This window comes from Haemaphysalis longicornis, unplaced genomic scaffold (genome assembly GCF_048455015.1).
Source record: "Haemaphysalis longicornis isolate Haplotype H1 unplaced genomic scaffold, Haemaphysalis longicornis Haplotype H1 scaffold_4, whole genome shotgun sequence".
Lineage (NCBI taxonomy): Eukaryota > Metazoa > Arthropoda > Arachnida > Ixodida > Ixodidae > Haemaphysalis > Haemaphysalis longicornis.
Genome location: NW_027526361.1, coordinates 27211891 through 27232654, shown reverse-complemented (window position 1 = coordinate 27232654; position 20764 = coordinate 27211891). Strand labels below are relative to the sequence as shown.

At 48.9% G+C, this 20764-nt stretch overlaps 2 protein-coding genes across 4 annotated transcripts in view; one reads left to right on the top strand and one right to left on the bottom strand.

Annotated features, from left to right (window-relative positions):
* Positions 1 to 12966, bottom strand: part of Rpn3 (regulatory particle non-ATPase 3) — a 46269-nt gene extending 33303 nt beyond the window's left edge. For 2 of the 3 annotated variants that reach the window (XM_077706216.1, XM_077706219.1), the window contains exons 1-8: positions 12845 to 12966; positions 12494 to 12567; positions 12246 to 12279; positions 12013 to 12137; positions 9483 to 9673; positions 6769 to 6909; positions 5956 to 6092; positions 3067 to 3178 (exon numbers count right to left, since the gene is read on the bottom strand). In XM_077706216.1, the coding sequence (XP_077562342.1) occupies positions 3067 to 3178; positions 5956 to 6092; positions 6769 to 6909; positions 9483 to 9673; positions 12013 to 12124 (693 nt within the window). In that variant the 5' untranslated portion in view covers positions 12125 to 12137; positions 12246 to 12279; positions 12494 to 12567; positions 12845 to 12966. The remainder of the gene's footprint in view (positions 1 to 3066; positions 3179 to 5955; positions 6093 to 6768; positions 6910 to 9482; positions 9674 to 12012; positions 12138 to 12245; positions 12280 to 12493; positions 12568 to 12844) is intronic. The other variant, XM_077706217.1, reaches the window with a different exon arrangement.
* A 43-nt stretch (positions 12967 to 13009) lies between these two features.
* Amph (amphiphysin) overlaps positions 13010 to 20764 on the top strand; it is an 80076-nt gene continuing 72321 nt past the window's right edge. The window contains 1 exon segment of the mRNA XM_077706215.1: positions 13010 to 13143. Coding sequence (XP_077562341.1) covers positions 13075 to 13143 — 69 coding nt within the window. The 5' untranslated portion in view covers positions 13010 to 13074.

The following is a 20764-nucleotide window of genomic DNA, read 5'->3' as shown; positions in this document are numbered from 1 at the left end:
AGCATTCAAGGCGAGCAGAGGCTGGGTGACGCACTTCATGAGACACCACCAGCGGTTACCACCGGGCTATTAGTGAAAAGATGGTATTGTTTCACTGCTTCGTGATTGGATTACGCCAAACGGGGAACTTTATCATGTCCCAGGTTGGGAACGCCGGCGAAAAGCCACTGACGTTCGACACGCCGCCCAGCACCATAATGAGCAAGAAGGGTGTCGTGTCCATGCCCATAAGGACCACCGGCTGCTAAAAACAATGCTGCATATATTGATGCTTGCCGTGACAGCGGATGGCTGCAAGCTCCCACCCTTCGTCATCTTAGAGAGGAAGACAGTGCCAAAATTGAAGCTGGGAGGCTGCATTACCATCCGCACACAAGAAAACAGATGGATGAACTGATAAAGGACTGGATCGGCACTGCCTGAGGCAAGAAACCAGGGGCTTTGCTGCAAGTGCCATCACTGTTGGTGCTCGACAGCTTCAAAGGGCATCTTGTGGAGAGCGTTAAGCGCTAGACACATGGACTACGGGTGCATGCGATTCGCATGCGACTGATCGTTACGACTTATTGTTAGGACCGGTTTTGGCGGATCAGTCGCATGCGAATCGTATGCACCCGTCGTCCACGTGTCTAGCGCTTAAAGGAGAAGTTGCGCGACATGCGGACAAACCAGACCCTTCTCCTTGGTGGCCTAACATCTGTCCTTGGATGTGTCGGTCAACAAACCGTTCCAAGGACTACACGCGCAAAATGTACGTCAAGTGGATAGCCAACGGAGAGCATGGGCTCACTCCCACTGGGAGGATAAAGAGGGCGCCACTGGAGACGGTCAGCGAGTGGATCGTGGCACCGTGAGACATGGTCTCACCCAGCATCGTGGAACACAGCTTCAAGAAGACAGGGCTGTCAAATGCACTTGACGGAACTGAGGACAAGTATTGTTCACTTGTGCTATCATACTCTGTATTGTCTTGAATGTTTATTCCGTGTTAGAGCCGTTTACACATTCGTTTGGACTTTTTAGCAATATCCCTGCAAATTTAGCGCACCCCCTTCTTGAAGCCCTAATTCCAAAAAAATAATAACAATGCGCAAATTACACAAGTAAATATGGTAAATTGTGCCAGTCTGCAGCCAGGCAAACCAGTCTGCAGCCAAGCAAACCGCCAAGAGCGATGACTACTTTGACGACGGGCAGGAGTTTGGGGAACTGGATGGACGAGTGCGAACCTAGCCACAGCAAAAATTATTCCCAAAAGATGCCAAGCAATTGCGACCACAGCTTGAAATCTTTCTAGGCTGCGCACTGCCACACAACAACATGCAATACAACAAGCAGGAGCATAGAAACCCCGCACATCGCAGAAGCATCACCAAATACTGCATGGAAACACCTCTCACATGTGCTTTCAGTCAAAAACAATCACCTCACATGTGCTTTCAGTCAAAAACAATCACAGCACCCATAATGCGCACGCAATTTTTTCACCTTCAATTCTTCACGCAGAATACTCTCTCAGCTGAGATGCCTATGGTATCAGCATCTACACACTGTTATTCAATGGTTCCTCCATGTAATGACGATGATGATTGAACGCAAAGCTTTCTCGCAATGGATTCTTTGGTTGCCCAATCCCACACTGCGAGTATGTGCTCCTCTGGAGGTACGCACCACTTTTCTAGAATACGCACAGCGACTCTCGGGTGTGCAGTTCGTAAGCCTAACGTTTGGTCTTGGGGTGTACGGCGCGAATCGGTACCTGCTGCTTGGCGTTCGCTTCGACTATGTAGGAATGGACAAATCGGATAGACACTGGCTTCATAACACAAGGGACCCAGATTTGGTTCCGGTAACGGGAAGTGTATTTTTTTTCTTCTTTCACTTCACCAACGATCATCCATCATCATTGTCAGAGAAAGCTGGCTTTCCTGCAGGGTGTATTGGTGTACAACGGCATCGGTGAGAACACTAAGGGCCATATTCTGAGTCCTTCCCCCACTCCATTTGATCCCTCCACTCGGCTAAGGGGGGGGATTCCACAACGCTTATGCACGGGGAAATCAATTTCAAGGATCTCCTCCACTGGAGGCTCGAGCAGAGGAAGGACTCAGAATGCCAGGATAAAGCTCTGCTTTAAAATTGCATAAATTGTTTCCTTAATGTCCAGCATGGAAGCTCCGACTAGGCGTCCAGCATGTGCTTCATCCCGAGTTGAAGATGCCAAGTCATCGTGTCTCATGGGCCAGGTGTAGCTTCGGCGTGTAAACACCCCAAAATTCTTGGAGATGCCAATTCATGCTGATGCACAGCCCTCGCCCTGATCCATCCACTTTATTTTAAAAAGAATGTTTTCTTCCTTCACAGGACCAGTCTCTTATTTTCGTGAAAATCGCCAACACACTTGCTTCAAATGCATGGCAGACAAAAACAATGTAGAGCTCACTGACAGTATCTCGTATGAGCTAGGTTGAAGGACGCTACTTGCCAGCCATGATGTCGCCAGAAAGACTGTGGCCCCATCTCACAGAAATTTACTAAACTTACAGAAGGATCCCTTGTACAATACTTACAAAGCAGTGTCAAACGAGTGTGGTGCTGGCACGAGATTTAAAAAGGTGCCCTCCTTCACCCTCTTGGACAAATATCCACAAGAAGCACAAGTATTTCCAGATTTATGGTCATATTAACAAACTGAGTGATAGTGTGTGGTAACTTTTCTCACTGTTCCTCTCTTCAAGTGAACCATCAATGTCTGGATGAACCGTGTCATCGTGCTAGTAAATCATCCGGTTGCCCGAGCCACAGTAACCAGAATTCGAACAGCCATTTAGTTTGCCTGCACTAATTGTTACTATCATACTATTTGTCAATTTGGACCATTTACTAAGAAATGCCACTGCCATTTTCACTGCACTGAAGACAACTAAAATTTTGCAATATTTCTAGAATATCAACACCGCTATAACACACCTAGGGCTGAAATGATAGCGGAATCAACGACTCAGAGAGCCCACACGAAGCCTAGCGAATGCATGCACAGCCAGGAGGCCAGTGAGCCCGTCGTACCTGCTCGTACAGGTTGTAGTGGAGGTAGTTCCTCAGCAGGCAGTTGACAAGCACGGCCTGGCCCTCGTAGTCACTGCGCAGCGTAGCCGTGCGTAGCCTGCTGTGCAGGAAGCTGCAGGGAACAGAGTCACAACAATCGTCAGGGAATAGGCGGGATACCCCAAGAAGCTCTTCCCCACACAACCGTCCGGCCCAAAACAACACTTGCCCCGTCCTAATCATCGAATCGACTGCAAGGTGAGCTAGGCACTCAGATGCTGGAGTGCACGACAAATCAATTTTGTGCCTTAGATGTCTACCCAGATCCCCAGAAACGCAATTGACTATCACGAACATCAGGGAAGCCACACAGGCAATACCACTAATGCTGTTTCTTACAGGCAATAAGTGTCCTTTTTTCTTTCCTTCTCTTGTTTTGCATGTCTGAGGCCTCGAGACATACTACCCACATCAAAGCAGGAGTTTTACAAGAGGGGATCAAAGATAACACAATGTGTTCGAGCAGAGAGGCTCAAACGGAGTAATGGGAATGTAGCGCACATTGAGTGTTACTGTAGCCGATGTTTTGTGGATGCCTTTGGCAGACGCCAGCCGTGTGTGCCTTTGGTACCCACTTTTTGCACATGCCAGCTGGGTATGCACTTTTGGCAACTTAACCAGGCAACGCTTTCATGTTTAAAAAGAGATTGGAAGGAAAAAGATGAAACAGGGCTGCAACAGAAAAAAATAAATGACATGCCGCCCCAAGGAGTCCATGAAGCAGACTATGCCATGGAGAGAGACTGAAACTAAAAGTGTTGCGCCACATAGCCAAGACAGCGAGATAGAAAAAGAACTGGCAGCACTCCAGTGGCATGGATCTTTGAACGGGGAATTGCTAGCGCAATGGTATGCACGAACAGCGAGCCACTGCTGCTATTAGGTGGCCTTGCTGCGTGGCTCATTCAAACCACGTGACATTTGCGTGGAAGGTTCAAGCACGATTTACAACAACACGGACGCTGGCAGCGGCGACGTGCTGCGAGATAGCAGAACAGTAGCACGCGCCGCCGTGCGCTCGCTGATCACTCAATCAATTCCTGTAATGCACCAGATGTGCGCCATGACCGGGAAGACTGCAGTTCGTGAGGTGCACAAATTTCACATTAGGGAGTTAGTAATAGTGCTTTCTGTTTACGAGGAGGCTTGCCTGTGTAGCACGCAATGTGGGGAACCAGCTTACAAAAATAAAACTTACACTGATCTCCTTACAGCCAGCTTCACTTCTAAACACAACTGCATCGCTAGGAAGACATTTTTTTACGGTCAACATAACCCAACTTACCGTATTTATTTGAATCTAAGCCGACAGTTTTCTTGAAATACTGATATATCTAACTCCAGGGTCGGCTTGGATTCGACGACTTTGAAACGCGCCAATTTCCAAGTGAAATTGAGGGAAGTGGCGCGCAGCTAGCGCCACCCAAAAAAGAAAGTATTGTAGCCATTACTAGACGAGCCAGTAGCCACTTAAGGGGTCATAGCTGGGGCCGATGCCGCCATTTTGAACTGTGAGGATAGTGGTCTGCGTGCGGTGTGGCGCTTGGTTTTGACAGCGCAATGGCACCAAACAAGCGGTGCCATTATAGTGCCGCTTTTAAAAGAAAAGTTTTTTTAGCCGTTGAGTTGTCGAACCCTCAAGCCGGGCGGGACTTCGGCGTGGTTGAAAAAAATGTCCGTCGTTGGAGGACGCAATGGGAGAGGATATTTGCAAGCGCAGCAACAGGATGGCATTCACCGGACCACGAGAAGGCCGTCACCATGAAATGGAGATGGCATTGGCTGACTTCATTCGGACACAGCGAGCAGCTGCCCTTCCAGTAACAACAGAAGTGCTCCAGGCAAAAGCAAGGGAGCTTTCAAGGGAACGAGGCTTATCGCGGGCACACTTCAAAGCCAGTCGGGGCTGGCTACAGAAATTCATGATGCGCTTCAGCTTTAGCCTCCGTCGTCGAACCTCAATCGCCCAGAAGTTGCCCGGTGATTTTGAAGAGAAACTGATTGAGTTCCAGCACCGCATCTTCATGTTCAATAAACGTGTTTTCTTTTTGTGAACGCTGACCTCGCCTTTTTGTTTGGCCTACATTCGAGGTAAGTTTTTGTTTTTTTCATGGCTTCGGACTTTCGGGGGTCGGCTTAGAACCGGGGCCGGCCTAGATTCGAATAAATACGGTATAGCAAAATATAAAGCCCGGGAAGTAATACAGTCAAGCCCACTTTAAACAAACTTGGCCATCATGCTAAATTTGTTTTTTTACATCCAAAGTTCATTACAAGTGTAATAAGCGTTTTCTGGGCGGACAAATACATACCATTCTGTACAGACAAATACATCAGTGGCACAGGGGTATAAACATGATGTACTGGTACGCCAATGACAGCATGCAAGAGTTTTAGCATTTGAGGAAAGTTCACACATCTCTGAAGAGTGATTTGACCAGACAGGGGTGCCAATCACGGATAAGTACCGGAAATTAATAAAACGGCGTTTCTGGTGAGCATTGACAACCGCTTTCATTTCAAGGGGGCTACCTACATAGAGGGTCACCCTATAGTCCTGTTTATACAGTAATAAGTTTGATTCTGCTACACTGGGAGGAGCTTCTGGTTAAAACCGAGAGCCCCAATTGCTTGTGCACGATACTTCCCATATACCCAAAACTACAACTTCGACGGTCTTCAGTCACAAGTCTTGGAAGCCTACACTCGGTAAGCATCAAATTTCCCAAAACGAATAACTGATCCTCCGCAAAACTTATAGTGCAGAGTCATTGACAATTGCTCGATTTGTTCGCAGACTGCAATTTGTGGGCTGGGAGCCACAGAGGCACGTGTAGAGATCCCTGTTACCTTCGAATGCTGCTCATCTGTCCCGTGAGCTCATAGCAGCGGCTGTGGTAGAAGTAGCACTTGGAGGCCAGCAGGTCAAGCGTGCGCCGATTTTGGGCCTGAATCTTCTGCATCAGCTGGTCAGAGCACTTGACCGCCTGCAAGCACGAAAGAAGTTGAACAATGCACCCACAGAAATCTGCACCAATGTTTGCCCCTGCCCCGCAAGCCGATTTAAAAATTCCCCCGCTAAAGGTTAAAGGAAAAGCATTGTGAAGTTAAATTAAATAGGCATTAAAATGCACGGGCATGGGTTCTGCATTTCAATGGCATTCATACAAGCTTTGAGAAGCACCCCATAAGAGATCCAAGATTGAAGAAGATTGCCAGGGCTTTTTTAAAACCCAAGAATTTTGCCAAGCCTTTTGCACAACCTTCTAGTGCAAAAAGCTGGCTTTGGCTTCCTTGTATAGTACATGCATGCTTCTGGCCTCTCCGCATAACTGTATTTCATTCAGGTGGTTCCTTCGCCCAAAACAAAAGCTGATTGACGAGGCCAGGCCCACATAACGCATGCACAAAACTCGTGGCTCTGCCCCAAAAGAGCACAGTTCTTTGACAACAAGCCCCAAGTCAGCATCCCCTCACCAATTCATGGTAAACTACTTCATCCCTTAAGAAGCCAGGGGAGGCTTCTGCACATTTTTGGGGAAGAATGACTAACCCGACATCCTGGCTGCGTTCTCTGCTTATCGGAAAAGTTAGCTCCAGTGGCTAGCTGCCCCTGTTCAACTCAGACGGGTGACCTCCCCAAGGAGGGATGAAACCACTGACCTGCTCAAAACGTCCGGAGTCAATGAGGTGCACGAGCACCAGCAGGTGTATGTAGACGTCCAGCTCGGGCAGCAGCGGCAGGTGCGAAGTCTTGGCACTGCGGATCCGGCCTTCCTTGGCAGCACCATCCGTCTCCATGGGCTGCAAGGCGGCACATGCCCATCGCTTAATGCCATGTGTTGCTGCCGGCATGACCCCACACTGCAGCCCTTTGATTCGCCAATCCAATGCTGTATTTGCAAGCACAGCAATTCGCCATTGCCCAGTGGTGAGCCGAGCAACAGCTATTGCAGCAAAGTGATTGGGCGTCTTGTGTCAGTACATGTCAGTGCATGTCAAAGCTCTTGCCAGCAAAAGATCCTCTCGCACATTTGAGGTAGCCTGCACGGCTGCTTGCTGAACGCGAGTCAATGCCTCACCGCGAACCCAGTGGGAGTTTTGCATATCTCTACATGACCCTGGTTTGAAAACGTGAGCCGCATGCAGTGTTTAACGGTTATATTTCCGCCTACAAATTCTCGTCATTTGGCAAGTAGAAAACCAATGTACTTTCAGGCAGAGCTCAAGAGCGTTATTCTGCTGGTTTGAGTTCTCGTGCTGTTGCCCCCCAATATGCTGAACGTCACTAAGCTTTTCTTTTAACCACGGATTAAAAGGATTTAAGTTTGGCATCTGGCTCTTTGTTGTCCGAACAGAGGCAACTCTCGTATGCGAGCAACCAGCCAGCCATGCTACCTCAATGTAGGCCGACATCGTGTGCCCGATCCCAACACTAACCAACATAAATGCAGGATGTCTATTACACATTTATGGTTGCTCCACAGAGGTTGCCTAGACGACGTGCGAAATCTTAGATGCCTTCCAGGGTCCCAAGGCGTCATGTAAAAAGTACTAGGTTTAAAGGCCAACTGAACTCAAATTTTCGAGAACGTAAAAATAATGTCACCTAATAGTACACATAAAAAGGATGCGAAATGCAAAATACTGCGTTTCAAACGTCAACGCGCACGACGCAAACGGCTCGCGAAATTGGCGTTTTTGGAACCGAAACTGAATAGAAAAGGCGGCCATTACCGGCAGCCGGACGTGACGTACGTGAGCGAACGGAAGCGGTCGCGCTAGCACCGGCGGCCGCTCAGAGCCGCCTTCAAATGCGCGTGGTAGCGTCGCGTTTGGCACTGTTATTTTCACAGAAGAGGTTCCACCAACGTTTGCCCATGATAATGGAGTTATGCCCAATTCCTGCGTCGCGTTGCTATCAATCGAGATGAAGTAGACCGTCCGACAGTAATTTTTTTTGATCAGAATAACTGCTGGAGTGGCGATTCTTGGCATTGCGAGGAAAAAAGCGGACCCTGAATTACAAAGCTACTTGCTCCTACGATATCGAAAAGTAGCTTTCGGTAGCCGGCGCCTCGGAACTCGCATCGCTCAGTTTGAAGGGAACAAACTGCAAGCGGGTGGAGACCAATCACTATTTCTACAATACATTAGGTACAAACAGCTTCGTGAATATCGGCCCAGTATTTTTCACCTTGCTGCACATCGAGAATCGAATTAAAAAAGTGGTCTGAAACTATAAGCCAGCTTCCACAGCTAAATGATGCACTAAAACGCGAAACAGTTTCCTATATGTAACGCTGTTTACTACTTTCACCAGAGGCATGTGCTGTTGAAAACACTTTACTTTCAAGTAATAAATCTACCGCTTTACCACTAGTAAATACTTCACTTGAGAATTGAACAAAAAATCTAGTTTATTGTTTAGGAGAGGAGCAGTTTCGTTAGCTTTCGCACTTCGCGAAGACGACGGCCGATATTTGTGCGGATGTATTTGTTACTACAAGAACGGCTGATTTTGGTTCACTTAGCGAGTGAGGCAAAAGACGCACAAATGTTTATACCTGCATGTACAGCAACTCTAGTTAGGTCGTGAAACTTTTGGAAAGGTCTAAAAGATGGAGGTGGCGGTGGGTCATCCCAAATATGGCCAACATTGGACGCGGAAGTGCAAGTGGTCAAGAATTTATAAAATATCTTTCTGTGGTAGGTGCAATAGAAGTGACAAATGTAGGGTAAGTGCTCGTTTCGCGCTATTTTTTTCCTTGAATAAAAATATTTTCAAGTAAAAAAAGTTTTGCTAACTCCGAGACATTCGCAAGCGCGTGAATAGTTTGAAGGCTTCTAATCTCTTTTTTGCATTGAAAAAAAAAAGGCGGATATTGTTACCTATGCGGTTAGTTTTAAACATGTGATAATGATGGCGGTACAGCGCGCTGGTGTAGCAGAGAAATCCCGGCCGAACGCATCCCTGCAGCCGGCGCAGCGCCATGCAAGTCGCCGGAGAAGCGCCAGCTTCACGGGACAGGTTCCCCAACCTCTGTCACAGGCCGCTCGGAACTGGTTTCGGCGACTCTCCGCCAGGTGCATACGTCGTCTGCTTGGGGGTGCTTTGAACGAAGGTACCTAGCGTGCTCTGTGATACCGAAGCTAAGGATTTCGCCATGGTGATTTTAAGAGCATAGACTACTCATTTGGATCAAATTTGGACAAACAAAAATTTGAGTTCAGTTGGCCTTTAAGAAATCCAATTTCTACAAGGGTTCAGGTTTCTAAACTAAACAAACGTTCTGGGGACCTCACCCTCTTCGCACTGCCACTCCCAACAACTACATCCCCGCCAGAAGTATTGGTCGAGCCAGCCGCAAACTCACCTCGTCGAGGAACGCCAAGAGCGAGTCCTTGTGCTGGCTTGAGTGGGTGAAGAAGCCCGTGACAATCTTGCGCATCACCTTGGCGTTGAGTCGTTTCCGCGTAGGCATCAGGGCCCGCAAGATGCGCAGAATGAAGCGCGGCTCCTTGCTGTTGACCGCCTTCTCAATGTGCCGTGCATGCTCCTTGATGTCTGCGCACAATTAATGGCTGCCATAAGCCCCCAGTGGGCACGAAATTCCACTGCAAGTAACAACTGCAAGGCACACAACGTGCCGCCATGCCCCAGTTACTTTCCAGTCACCCACAAGTCAGCTGGTAGTAGACATTTGTCAAATCCCTTCCATGGCAACACATAATGTCAACTTATGAGTAAGCACCTAGCAGCTCACCGCCAAAACCTACGAGACAGGTACAGACAAACCATTTACGACGGTTGACACAGGAGTGCGTGCCACAAAGCGCTCTGGTGAAAGGCTGGTGTGCTCTCATAGTTTGTGTGTTTAGCGGGTGCACTCCCTGAAATTGCCTTATCACGTATCACGCGGTTGCCTGCTGCAGTAGTTACATTACAGCATCTCGAAATACTACGTCATGAGAATAAAGCCACATTTATTGCCAATTTTTTTTTCGGGCAGCGAAAAACAAATGTTTAACTGTGTTGACTATGCTTTGCCATTTGATAAGAAGCCCGTCATCTGCTGCACGTGTCTTCTCTGGAATTATTTCCAGACACCTGGCACAGACAACAACGTAATCAACCGTTGTCGGGGAGTGGATCCGCCAAGAGTACGAACTGTGAAAGTGAACCACCCTATCGCTAGACCGCTCTGCATGCACTGAGCAGCACGCACTCCCGTGTTTGCTTTCGACTGCACTGTCTTTGTCTCTGTGGAGAAGCATAGCTTTATTGCTTCCACTCGAAGTGCATTACAGCGATTGCTCCTTTCCATGGTGTGCACGCGGTGGTGAGGTAGTGAAATGCCACTTTGCACACTTGCACAGAAGCAAGGTTCTCTTCTCGCGCTATGCTGCCGCATGATATTCGTACCAGAGTCGGGGCAGGTTTCGCATTCACTTCATTGTGGGCGCTCCTCTTGAGAAATACCAAAGCAGACGCAGTCGCCACACAACTCCCCCACGCAAAAAGGAGCCCTCAGGGTTGAAGAAAATTCGTGAATCGCACCCGGCGTCCAACACGTGTGATGTAGGGCGCAGGCCGAGGTCGGAGGTAGTTGTGAATCGATTACGGGAGGCACGCAAGGGTTTGACGTCACCTCTTATGGGATAAAAGACGGCTTCAGTCTGTCGATGTAGACAGACATCCTTCCCGCTGATTTCCAGGGTGGAAGTTTTGTCATCACGATGAATGACTTGGTATGGTCCACAGTAAGGTGGCTGGAAAGGCGCTTATACAGTGTCGTCACACAGGGAAAGGCATCCGTGCATGTTGCCAAGTCCTTAAACACGAAAGGAGTCGGCTTGGTGTGATGTGCTGCTGGCGACAGGCTCAGTGTGCCCATAGTTAGTTGGAGCCGGGCGACAAAGTTTACTTCCCTGCTGGCACTCCCCTTGACAAATTGATTGTAGGGTTTAAACGCGCCGACGCAACGCAGGCGATGAGGTGTGCCACAGTGGAGTGCTCCTGGTTAATTTTGACCGCCTGGGGATCTTTAACGTGCGCCAAAATCTTGTACACACCCCCCTTGAGAAATACCAAAGCAGACGTGGTCTGCCACTCCTCTGAGCCCGAACCCAACAGTGCACAACTCTGAGTACTATCAAGATGCACTATAATACGAATAATGGGGTGTGTGGCTTTGAGTAATCTTGTGCATCCTAGCGATGAGCCGTGTATGCACAGTAGGGATAAGTTATTAGAGCTGGCGTCCAACCTTGGTATGTAAAGACCATCGTTTAGCGTGTCAGCTGCTTGATTTGGGCCACCACTGCGTTTTGCACCCGTTCACACTGCAGTTACCTATCTTCGCTGTACGATTTGTGCAGGCAAACTTGTGAGAGTTCAGGCTTTTTTGCCAGCTCTCAGCACACAGAAAGAATGCCGTAACGTGTGCTGCCTTCACCCTGCATAGCAATGAAGTTAGATAATGGCAGCATAGATGGGTGCCAAGCGCAGCTGTGGCCCAAACCAAAACGCTCACATGCCGAATGATAGTCTTTCCATACCAAGGTCGGATGCGAACTCTCATAACTTTTTTTATACGGTGCATACGACACCCAGTCGCTAGGACGCGCAGCAGGAGTCGAAAGCCCCAAGCTCTTGTTTTAGACGTGGCTTGGCTGCTTTTATGGCTCTCCATTCTTGCTTATAAGGTACACCTCAAGCCTATCAAAAATTCCTTCCCTGTAACCCAAATAAGCATCCTTCAACATTTCAAAATAACTAATGCTTGCATTAAGTCTAATCCCGCTGGCTAAATCTCAAGCCTAGCCAGCCAGGGTTATGCGCAATATCATTCGAGTCTGCAAAACGATGTGTCACATATTTATGGAGAATACAAGCGCGACTACCTTCAATGGTCAGGGTGTCCGGGTCTGCCTTAGCTACTTCTGCTTCCCCACTGCCAGCAGCAGCAGGGCTGTCCACATTCTTCATTTCCACGTCTGGTTGTTCCGCGACCATCTTGAACTGGAGGCTGGAAAATAAAAACGAGCACCTGTTTATGAAAGAACGCCTACTTAAGAAGCATGGTGTGAATCTGCAAAGCTAACGCCCATTTGTGTGACGAAGCAACGGTACGTACATTTAGGCTCAGACAACTTCTGTGGCCCTTAAAACTGAAAGAAAAAGAAAACATGACTAAAGTTTATAGTACGTTTGTCCTTCACAAAACGCGAGGGGCCGCAATGTCAGGACGGTGACAAAGCAATTTAAGTGCTACCATTCTCCCTCCGCCGGAACGAGTTTTATCCAAGTTTTTAGTACGTCTTTTTAATAAAGCTGCTGCATCGAATAAAAAAAAAACCAGCAGTATCAGAATAGCACGCATACCTTGCGACGTCAAATCACGATCCTGTTAGTTACGTGCCGGGAGCATGGATGTCCGTCCCGTACCCGTCTGAACACTGCAACCAAGAGAAATACTTATCATAAAACAGGACTGAATGACCATCAAGGGCCTTTCTAATAACAAATACATCGAGCAAACAAAACGAAACGCGCACGAAACGATACGATATGCAGATCGAAAGTTGATAATTTACACATCGGAGCAAAATGAGATTACTTCGTTGACAAGACCAAGAGTACACAGATGCTGAATACATGCCTGCATTAAGCCAACCTAATATCTTTAACTGTTCGCACGAAACTGAGCATACAATGACGAAAATTTGAGCTTACCGGTCTGCACAACGGCGCTCCGGGTAGCACGGATGGAAATCCTTAGTAATGATGGCGGCCACAACATTCATACCGCAGCAAAATATTTTACAAAATAAGTTGACTTAAAAGTTATTTTGTTATTTTTACAACGTTTTATTTAAAAAATAAAAATAGTTTGATGTGTTAATAAAAACATTTATGCGTACTTATTCTTTATTTATAGTTTGGAGTTGCAGTAGTGAGCCAACATGGCAGACGGCAAAGGTGGATCGTTTACCAAGGTCGTCCAAAAACATGCAGGACGTGCGAAAGAAAGAGTAAGTCGGCTTGATTTCTGTTGAAATACATTGCAGCACTCATCTTCTTTGGGTCGGGTAATTTTTTCGCAAATTTTGGGACCGTCTGCTGTCGTTACGAGCACTGTTCCGTTCACCAACACGGGATCGATTCCTACTTGCCGCACAGTGCAGCGCTAACGGTGCCGTCGTTTTAGTTTCGAGCTGGAGTGTCTGTCACGGCCTTGTAAAATAATAAACTTGTGCGCTTGTTTCCGTGCCGCCAGAAAGTCTGCATATTTATGATCGGCAAAATTATCGGCCGAACTTATTCCGTCCGTGCGCTATCGTGAGTGTCGGAACAGACTCCCGGGAACGCCTCCTTTTTGGGGGTTTAATATCGCATCAAGACGCGCAACCTGTTTGTTTATATCGGCACGCTCGGTTTCTTGGGGCCGTTACTTGGCGTCGTCCGCCCCAGAGCAGGGTCAGCGTATTCGTCCAAAACTGGTCGCGGAAAAGGAACGCGCGTTGGTGTATTGGCGATGCCGAAGTGGGTTATGACTACAGACGCTGCGCATCTCGTCGTCGTCGTCGTATTTACCTGGGGTGTGAGCGGCGCCTTTCCAACGCACGTGCCGTATAAGGACACGCGCCCAACGTAGGCTGAATGCATGCATTCGAACCAGACAATGATCGTCCCTCCGTTGTCATTGCGGCTCTACCTAGCGTGTACTGCTCATTCGCCGGAAGCCATCGCCAGTTAGCTCAGAACGTCGGAACTGCTTATTCCGTAGAAGAGAAGAGGGAGGGGCATAGACAATACTCGAGCCAGAAGTAGAATTTTGCATTAACGTAGCCAGCACTTTTTTTTCTTCAACCTGGCAGACTATCAACGCGTCCGTTTGTTTCATAGGTGTCAATGTCGGTGGAATACAGGTGTCGGTGGAAAGCGTCAGTAGATGCTCTTAATGCAAGTAGTTTTTTGAGCTTCCGTGCATCTATTCTCCACTGGGTAGGGAGTCCAGATAGTTTTCCTCCGGCGCGCCCTGATCGCAAGTCGCGCATCCCCAACCTGCGAAAAAAATATTTATGTATATTGTATTCCCCTGAATGCAAGTGGCTGGCCTGATGAATGTAAACGCGTTTTATTTTCCTTTCTGTTCGCTGCTAACGGTCTTCTACTACAATTCCTCTTTGCTAACTGTCTTGCGTGCGCTGCGAAGAGTGGATCAGGAAGAAACACTTTTATTTCTGCCCTTTTTGTTTGTTTTGTTTGTACGCCTTCTCGGATAATCCTTTCCTGGCGCTCGGTAGTTGCGGCGCAGCGGAGCGTCCACTCCGTGGGAGCGTCTGCACAGCGCTTTCCGGTGACCAGCAACAAGCATCCCAATGTTCTCAGGACTGGCTCCCGTAGTAATGTCTAGCATATCCTTGCGACCTTAACCGGAAACATTGTATGCGTACAACAAACTCGAATGTCGGGAGGAAGCTCAAGCGAGCAGCGCGCCGTCCTGCATGCGTCCACGGTGTGTCACTGTCGATACCGTTATCGGCCCCGCTGTCCGAGATAGCCGCCGTGCGGCTGAGCCCTTTGGCGCAGGTTGAATGAACCCGTCGTCTGTCCGGGTTAGTGGGGTTAGCCACTGAGTAAACGCCCTGGCTTTGGGGCGCACAGCCGGAATTATATAGGTCAGCCGTGCCTTCTGTCGTTGTAATTTCCTGATGTGGTGCAGTTTAGCTTCACGGGGGGTTTTGACGTCGCCGAACGCCGTACTGCTGATACAGTGTCACTATGGTGTAGTAACACTTTTCCGAGGCCAGTGGCAAGCTGCCGAGGAGATGCAGTACGCTCCAGAATACTCCAGCACTGGCGTTCAGCCATTGTGTCTCAATTCGTTCATACAGCCATTTCAAGTGCTGATGTTGCTCTGTTTAAAGAACCCGAGCGTGCTTGCAACCTCCTCGCACCGGGTCACTAGGCGCTTTAGCTATTTGTTCTTCACGTGGTCGCGGAGGCATTCATCGCACTATATTTATAATGCTTACCTTGGTGAACAGTTGAGCTTGTTCTTCCGCAGCTGTGAGCGTTGTCAACGGTCTTGGCCCCATAACAGCCGCAGCCCGCTGTTGTCGCTGGAGAAATCCTGATTGGAGTGAAATTTATTCTTGCTTCGCTGGGGCCGTACGGAGCGGTGTTACAGTAGAACAGCTGTAGGTTCGGAAAGTGTAATTGGGCTGTTCGTGTGGCAAGCGGTGAACCGACAACCTGTGACAATTGGTGGACCAGCACCGGTGGACCAACGTATCCCGGATACGTAGTGGCTGCCGCCATGGGGCAGGACTAGGAGACCGATATCGCGATGGAGGGATGAGGTCAGGAAATCTGGTTGCAAAAAAATTTCCGAGCAGCGCAGGATAGGGTCACTCGAAGTTTGTGGGAGAGGCCTTGACTCTGCAGTGGACATGGACATGACGCTGACATGGACCATGGGTCACTGGCGTACGCAAGGGAGGGGCCGCTCTTCCCCTGAAATTTCTGAGATCGGAAAAGGGCGGTGGGGAAGGGGGGTAGTATAACGGTACGAGGGGTATGAGCGTGTTCGCTAACTCGGTATATCAGCAAATAACTACCGATAAAATTTTGATATCTCAAAATATGCACCAAGCTTCGACATTGACATTGCTTTCACCACAATCAGTCATTGTCTGATACTTTTGAGTAAAAAAACGAAATCAATAGTCAAATAAAAATGAAAAATAGAGAAACTATTGGATGCCGCGGTCAAACTTCAGTAGACGCCACTGATCAGGGTGAATGTATCTCTTTCTTTGCATCTTCTGAAGGCGCTTTCTGACGGGATCAACGCACGCCAAAGCGCGACGCTTCCGGTGTCACTGTGCCCGTGCGAAATAGACTTTGTAGGGACTTTGTGCAGCAGCAGCTGCTGCTCATTCTTCTCCCGAGGGTTGTGTAGTTCACCGCAGGGGTGTTACACCCCCGAACAAAGCTCTTTGTTCTCGCCGGAAGGCTCGTGCCGAAGGCGTCGAGCGCCGGAAGCCGTGCGAGGAGTAGTGTCTCCTTTTACGCGCCCGATTGGCGTGGGCGCGTGCTCCAGCGTAGGAGTATTGCGCGTCCCCCTGCCAGCAGCGCGTCTTCGGAGTCGTCGGCGATCATCTCTCTGCCCACTTCGGCCGGTGGCTTTTGCCAAGCCTGTCATTATTAAGCCTGCCTTGTCCGATTCATCCGTCTCTTACATTATTAAAGACGATAGTCCTTTTTTTTTTTTTAATCTACTGGTCGGTTTGTCTGTCCCCCACGATTCAGCTACCCGTCCTTATTAAGCTGCCTGTACGATCCATCCGTCTCTTGCATTAGTAAAGACGGCAGTCTTTCTTTGATTTACTGGGCGGTCTGTCTGCCCCCCTCGATTCAGCCACCCGTCCTGAAGTTAACAGAAGTCTTGAACGGGAAGTTTATCATGGCAAGCCTTTCCAAACCCTTAAATCTGGTAACATACATCACACATGTCATTATTGTTGAGCAAAAAAGAAAACATTAGGCATATTCGAGGCATGATACCAATGCACAAGTAGCACTCGCAGTGTTTTTTTAACTGACAATAGACGGGTGCTCGATTTTGGCGTGAGCAAATGAAAACTATTCGCGTTGAAAACAATATTTTCACCCAAAAGCACAAAGCGGGCTCTCGCTCTGGACCTCGTGGCGGCAGTCCAAGCACGGCCTCCGGCGCGCCGCCGGCAGCCGATCGCGGAGGCCGTGGTCCAAGCCCCATAGTAACGAAAGGTTCCAACAGAAAGGCGCGCGAGCAGTGGAAACGCGGGAAAATTGAATTGATTCGAGTAAACATCCGCCCTGTTTATCGTGGGAGGAGCGAGACGGGAGGGGAACAGCGTGAGAGAGGGGCGTGGGAAAACAAGAAACATTTACGCGGCAGTGGCGGCAGAAGGCAATCGTTTTTCGACGACATTTGCAGCGAAGTGAGCAGATACGCAGCCATTTTTTTTTTTTAATTTGAAGGCACCATTGGCTCTGAACGAAGTAGTTAGTTCTAAAGTAAGATTACCGTTTGCCGAGGAATAAATTTGTAAACACCAAGTATTTTTTGGCGTCAGTCAATGGCAGCCTTCGACAGGTCTGGTACTGTGCTCCACAATGATTTGATGAAGTGGGGAGAGATGTGTGCGTGTGCTCAGAACCCATGGGGGGGAGGGGGGGAGGGGGGTTATATACCGCCGGTGTAAATGTAAAGAAGATGCTGCATCCGAACAATGTCTTAGTCATTCTTCGGTTTTAATCGTGCCTAAAAGTTAGTTATTTTCTGTAATATGTACAAAAATACGAGTGCACACAGTACTCCTGGGAACCATATTTGTTAACAAACCGGCACTGTTTTTTATCTTCGTTTTTGCATTCTAATATATCGATGCGATGAGTAAATAGCGTGGTCAAAAAGAGGCCGAAAGAAAGAATGAGGGGGACGCAGAACTCGGAAAATTTCGGGGGGTGTTCTGACGCCGATTCCCTCCCCCCACCCCTGGCGTGCAGCGGACGGTAAAATTGCTCGTGGTAATCGAAAATTCGGTGCAAGGAGTGCACAATGTATAAATTGCACGAGGTATTCGCGAGCTAAACGCGAAGCGGCTGAACTTTTTCGGTGTTTATCTTTTTTTACTAGGTGTAGGGAATGGTGCTGCCCTGACGTGCTTCGCCTTGTACACCATGCTTTACTTCGACAAGTACAAGGCCACTGCGACGGGGATGAAGTACGCGGCCATTGCAGCTTCTGGGCTTGCCGGTCCGGTCATTATGTCTCTTCTCGTCGGTCGTTACCGGTTTCCTGGAGCGCTCCTGTTATGCGGAGCTATCGCAATGCAAGCCACACCGCTTGTAATGTTGTTACAGCAGCCTCGTCCCTTTAGGTTTTTGTGCTTTTACGTTGGCACGGAGAAGCGGCAAAAGCCTTCAGGAGAAAACAAACAGCGCCAGACAATCAGCGCAATTGAAATACCGCAGCTACTGACGATCCCGGTCATTCCCCCGGTGTCACCAGTATACCAGCCTCGAGCAACCATTGGTATGGCTGGTATTTCTATGGAAAGCGTTGTGGGCATGCTGGTTATTCCAGAATTCTCCGTCCTCGTACTTGTGTACTTTCTCAACGACTGGACTTACGTGACGCATGCCACTACGGTCGTCGACTACGGACGGGACAAAGGAGCACCTCTGGAGGACGCCAACTACCTCCAGACGTACAGTGCCGTTGGCGAGCTCCTGGGGCGACTTGTGGTCCCATTTCTTTCAGAAAAAACATCCCCCATCGCGAGGGGCACGATCAAATGCACAGCATTTCCGAGGGGGTGCGCCGGCAAGTCGTATCTCTTGATCGCGGGACCCGTGTCGCCATCTTTTGGAAGCGCGGGACAACTTGTGGCGCTTTCGAAACAAACGAGAAAGGAGTGAAGGATATAAGGCGCGTTCGGTGCATCGAAATCTGTGTCGGTTTCGTGGCTCGGTCGGTTGTGCGCCGGGCACCTTGCGTTCCGCCCGCGGCGTCATGGGTTCGAAACCGGGCGCCGGAAACTGTTATTTCTTCCTGGCTGCGGACTACGACAAGGCGCGCCTGCGGACTACGACAGGGCGCGCATGCGGACTACAAGACGCGCATGCGGACTACGACAGCGCACGCCAACGCCGCGTGACATTGTGAGTTACTAAAATGCTATGCATTTAAAACATTCAAGATCTGTTCGCACTGTTTAATACACGAGGAATCATCGAGATTTCTACGTATTGCGCTCAAAACGTTCGCACAATGTCCGCAACGCCAAAGAAGTCTCCGGCTTCCCGTGAAGAGTGACGCGCACACAGACACACGGATAGAGGCGCGCAGACAGACACGAACAAAGGAAAAATACGCACAAGTGAACGCGTAGGGAGTTTCAGGGGACGTCCGATACTTATATCCCGATGGGGGGCCATTCGATAAGGCACTGCGGGAAGGGAACGAGCCGTGCACGAACAAAGCCGCGCGTTCACTTTTTTGAACAGCGGAATCATTCGCACCGCGAGCTCGGCAGGACGTCGTCATGTGCCGGCGCGGCTGTTGCTTTCTACGCTCGCTGTGACGCGTGGTTACGGTTGCCATTCGCGTTCCCTCCCCCTCCTCCTCCGGCTTTATTTGTCTTCGTCTTCCGGCCCCGACCCGAGCATTGTAGCACATTGTTCAGACACTCCGTACACGTACGCGTCAGCTGTGGTCGTACCGAGATTTTTTTCTTTTTCAGGGCAAGGTAACTCGGGGAAAAGTGCTGTCACACATTGGCGCTCCTCGTTGGGTCGTTGGGAGGCCTCCGGCATTCACGTCGCGATAGCGGTAGGGCGCTTGCAGAGATCGTATACGTAAGCGATGGACGTGCACAGAATTTCTCCTCGCTTCATCTGGAGGGGAATGGTGTGTCTGCACAAATAATGTGGACAGCCGTGTGGATTCCTTACCCTTCACTGATCTTAGCAAAAAGGAATGAGTACATGGTTTCGTACTTATATTAAAGCCCCCCCCCCCCCCTCCCCCTTCTTTCTCTGTGTTTGTATACATACTTAGCATGTGCACTGCAGGACGAAGTCCTCTCGCGTACACTTCCAACTGGTCCTATCCTGCGCTGTGCGAATCCCTCCGGTCTTGTCCCTTCTCACGGAAGCCGTGGTGGTCCACTGATTTTCGTTTCTCCGGATCGTGTCCCTCCAGCCCCCAATTATCTCTTAATTTCAGCCACAGGCGGTCTTCCCACCAAGTTTGCTGCTCCCTAATCGAAGAAGCTCGTTTCATCGTTTCGTATCTTTGAGCGTTGCCCCTGTCGCTCCCCTTTGCATGGCTCGCTAGTCCGACCAAAGTTTTCTTTCCAAGTGCTTCTGTACTAAGTCCCCAAGTTTCTACCCCGCAGGCCATCACCAGGATGTACACATTGGTTGCAGTAGATTCGTGTCGCGGGTGTATGCAGCTCGGCGTCTTTGAAGGGGCCAAGAGCCAATTTTGAAAAAGTTTCGATATTCCATACGTTTTCTTTTCTTTCGTTTATACAAACGTCTCTTATGGCTCAGCTGGAATGGAGCTGAATGAGTTACCGAAGGCTAGTTAGTTTAGATAAGGTGAGCGGCGCAGGTGTCATTGCGGAATAGTGTACGCGATAGCGCTGCCTTGAAGTGCGCTGAAAATAAGGGAAATAATTAGAAGGCAGGAAGGAGGGAAAGAAAACTCGCGCGAAATACAGCTTCACTTTGTGAGGGGAACAACCTTCAAATTTAATTCGGTGACAGTTGTGCCGTATTAACGACGTTTAAATTTTATTTAGTGACAGAACCCCAAAGGACGAAAAATAAATCAATAAAGGTAGTCTACTGTTCATTACTTCATAGTGCTTGCCGAGTGTTCTTCTGCGCTTGATTTCTCTTTCGGAGTTTGTATCAGCGCTAACAACTAAATTGCGCGAGATAGATATGTCAATCACCCTGTAACCGTATTTTATTGTCTAGGCTGAAAGGTGCGCTGTCCGTATGCCTGTTCAGTAGTACTTCGACATATTCGTATTTATATTTATCCATGCGAATAAGCTGTCTGAGTACAGTTCCTGAAGCAATGAA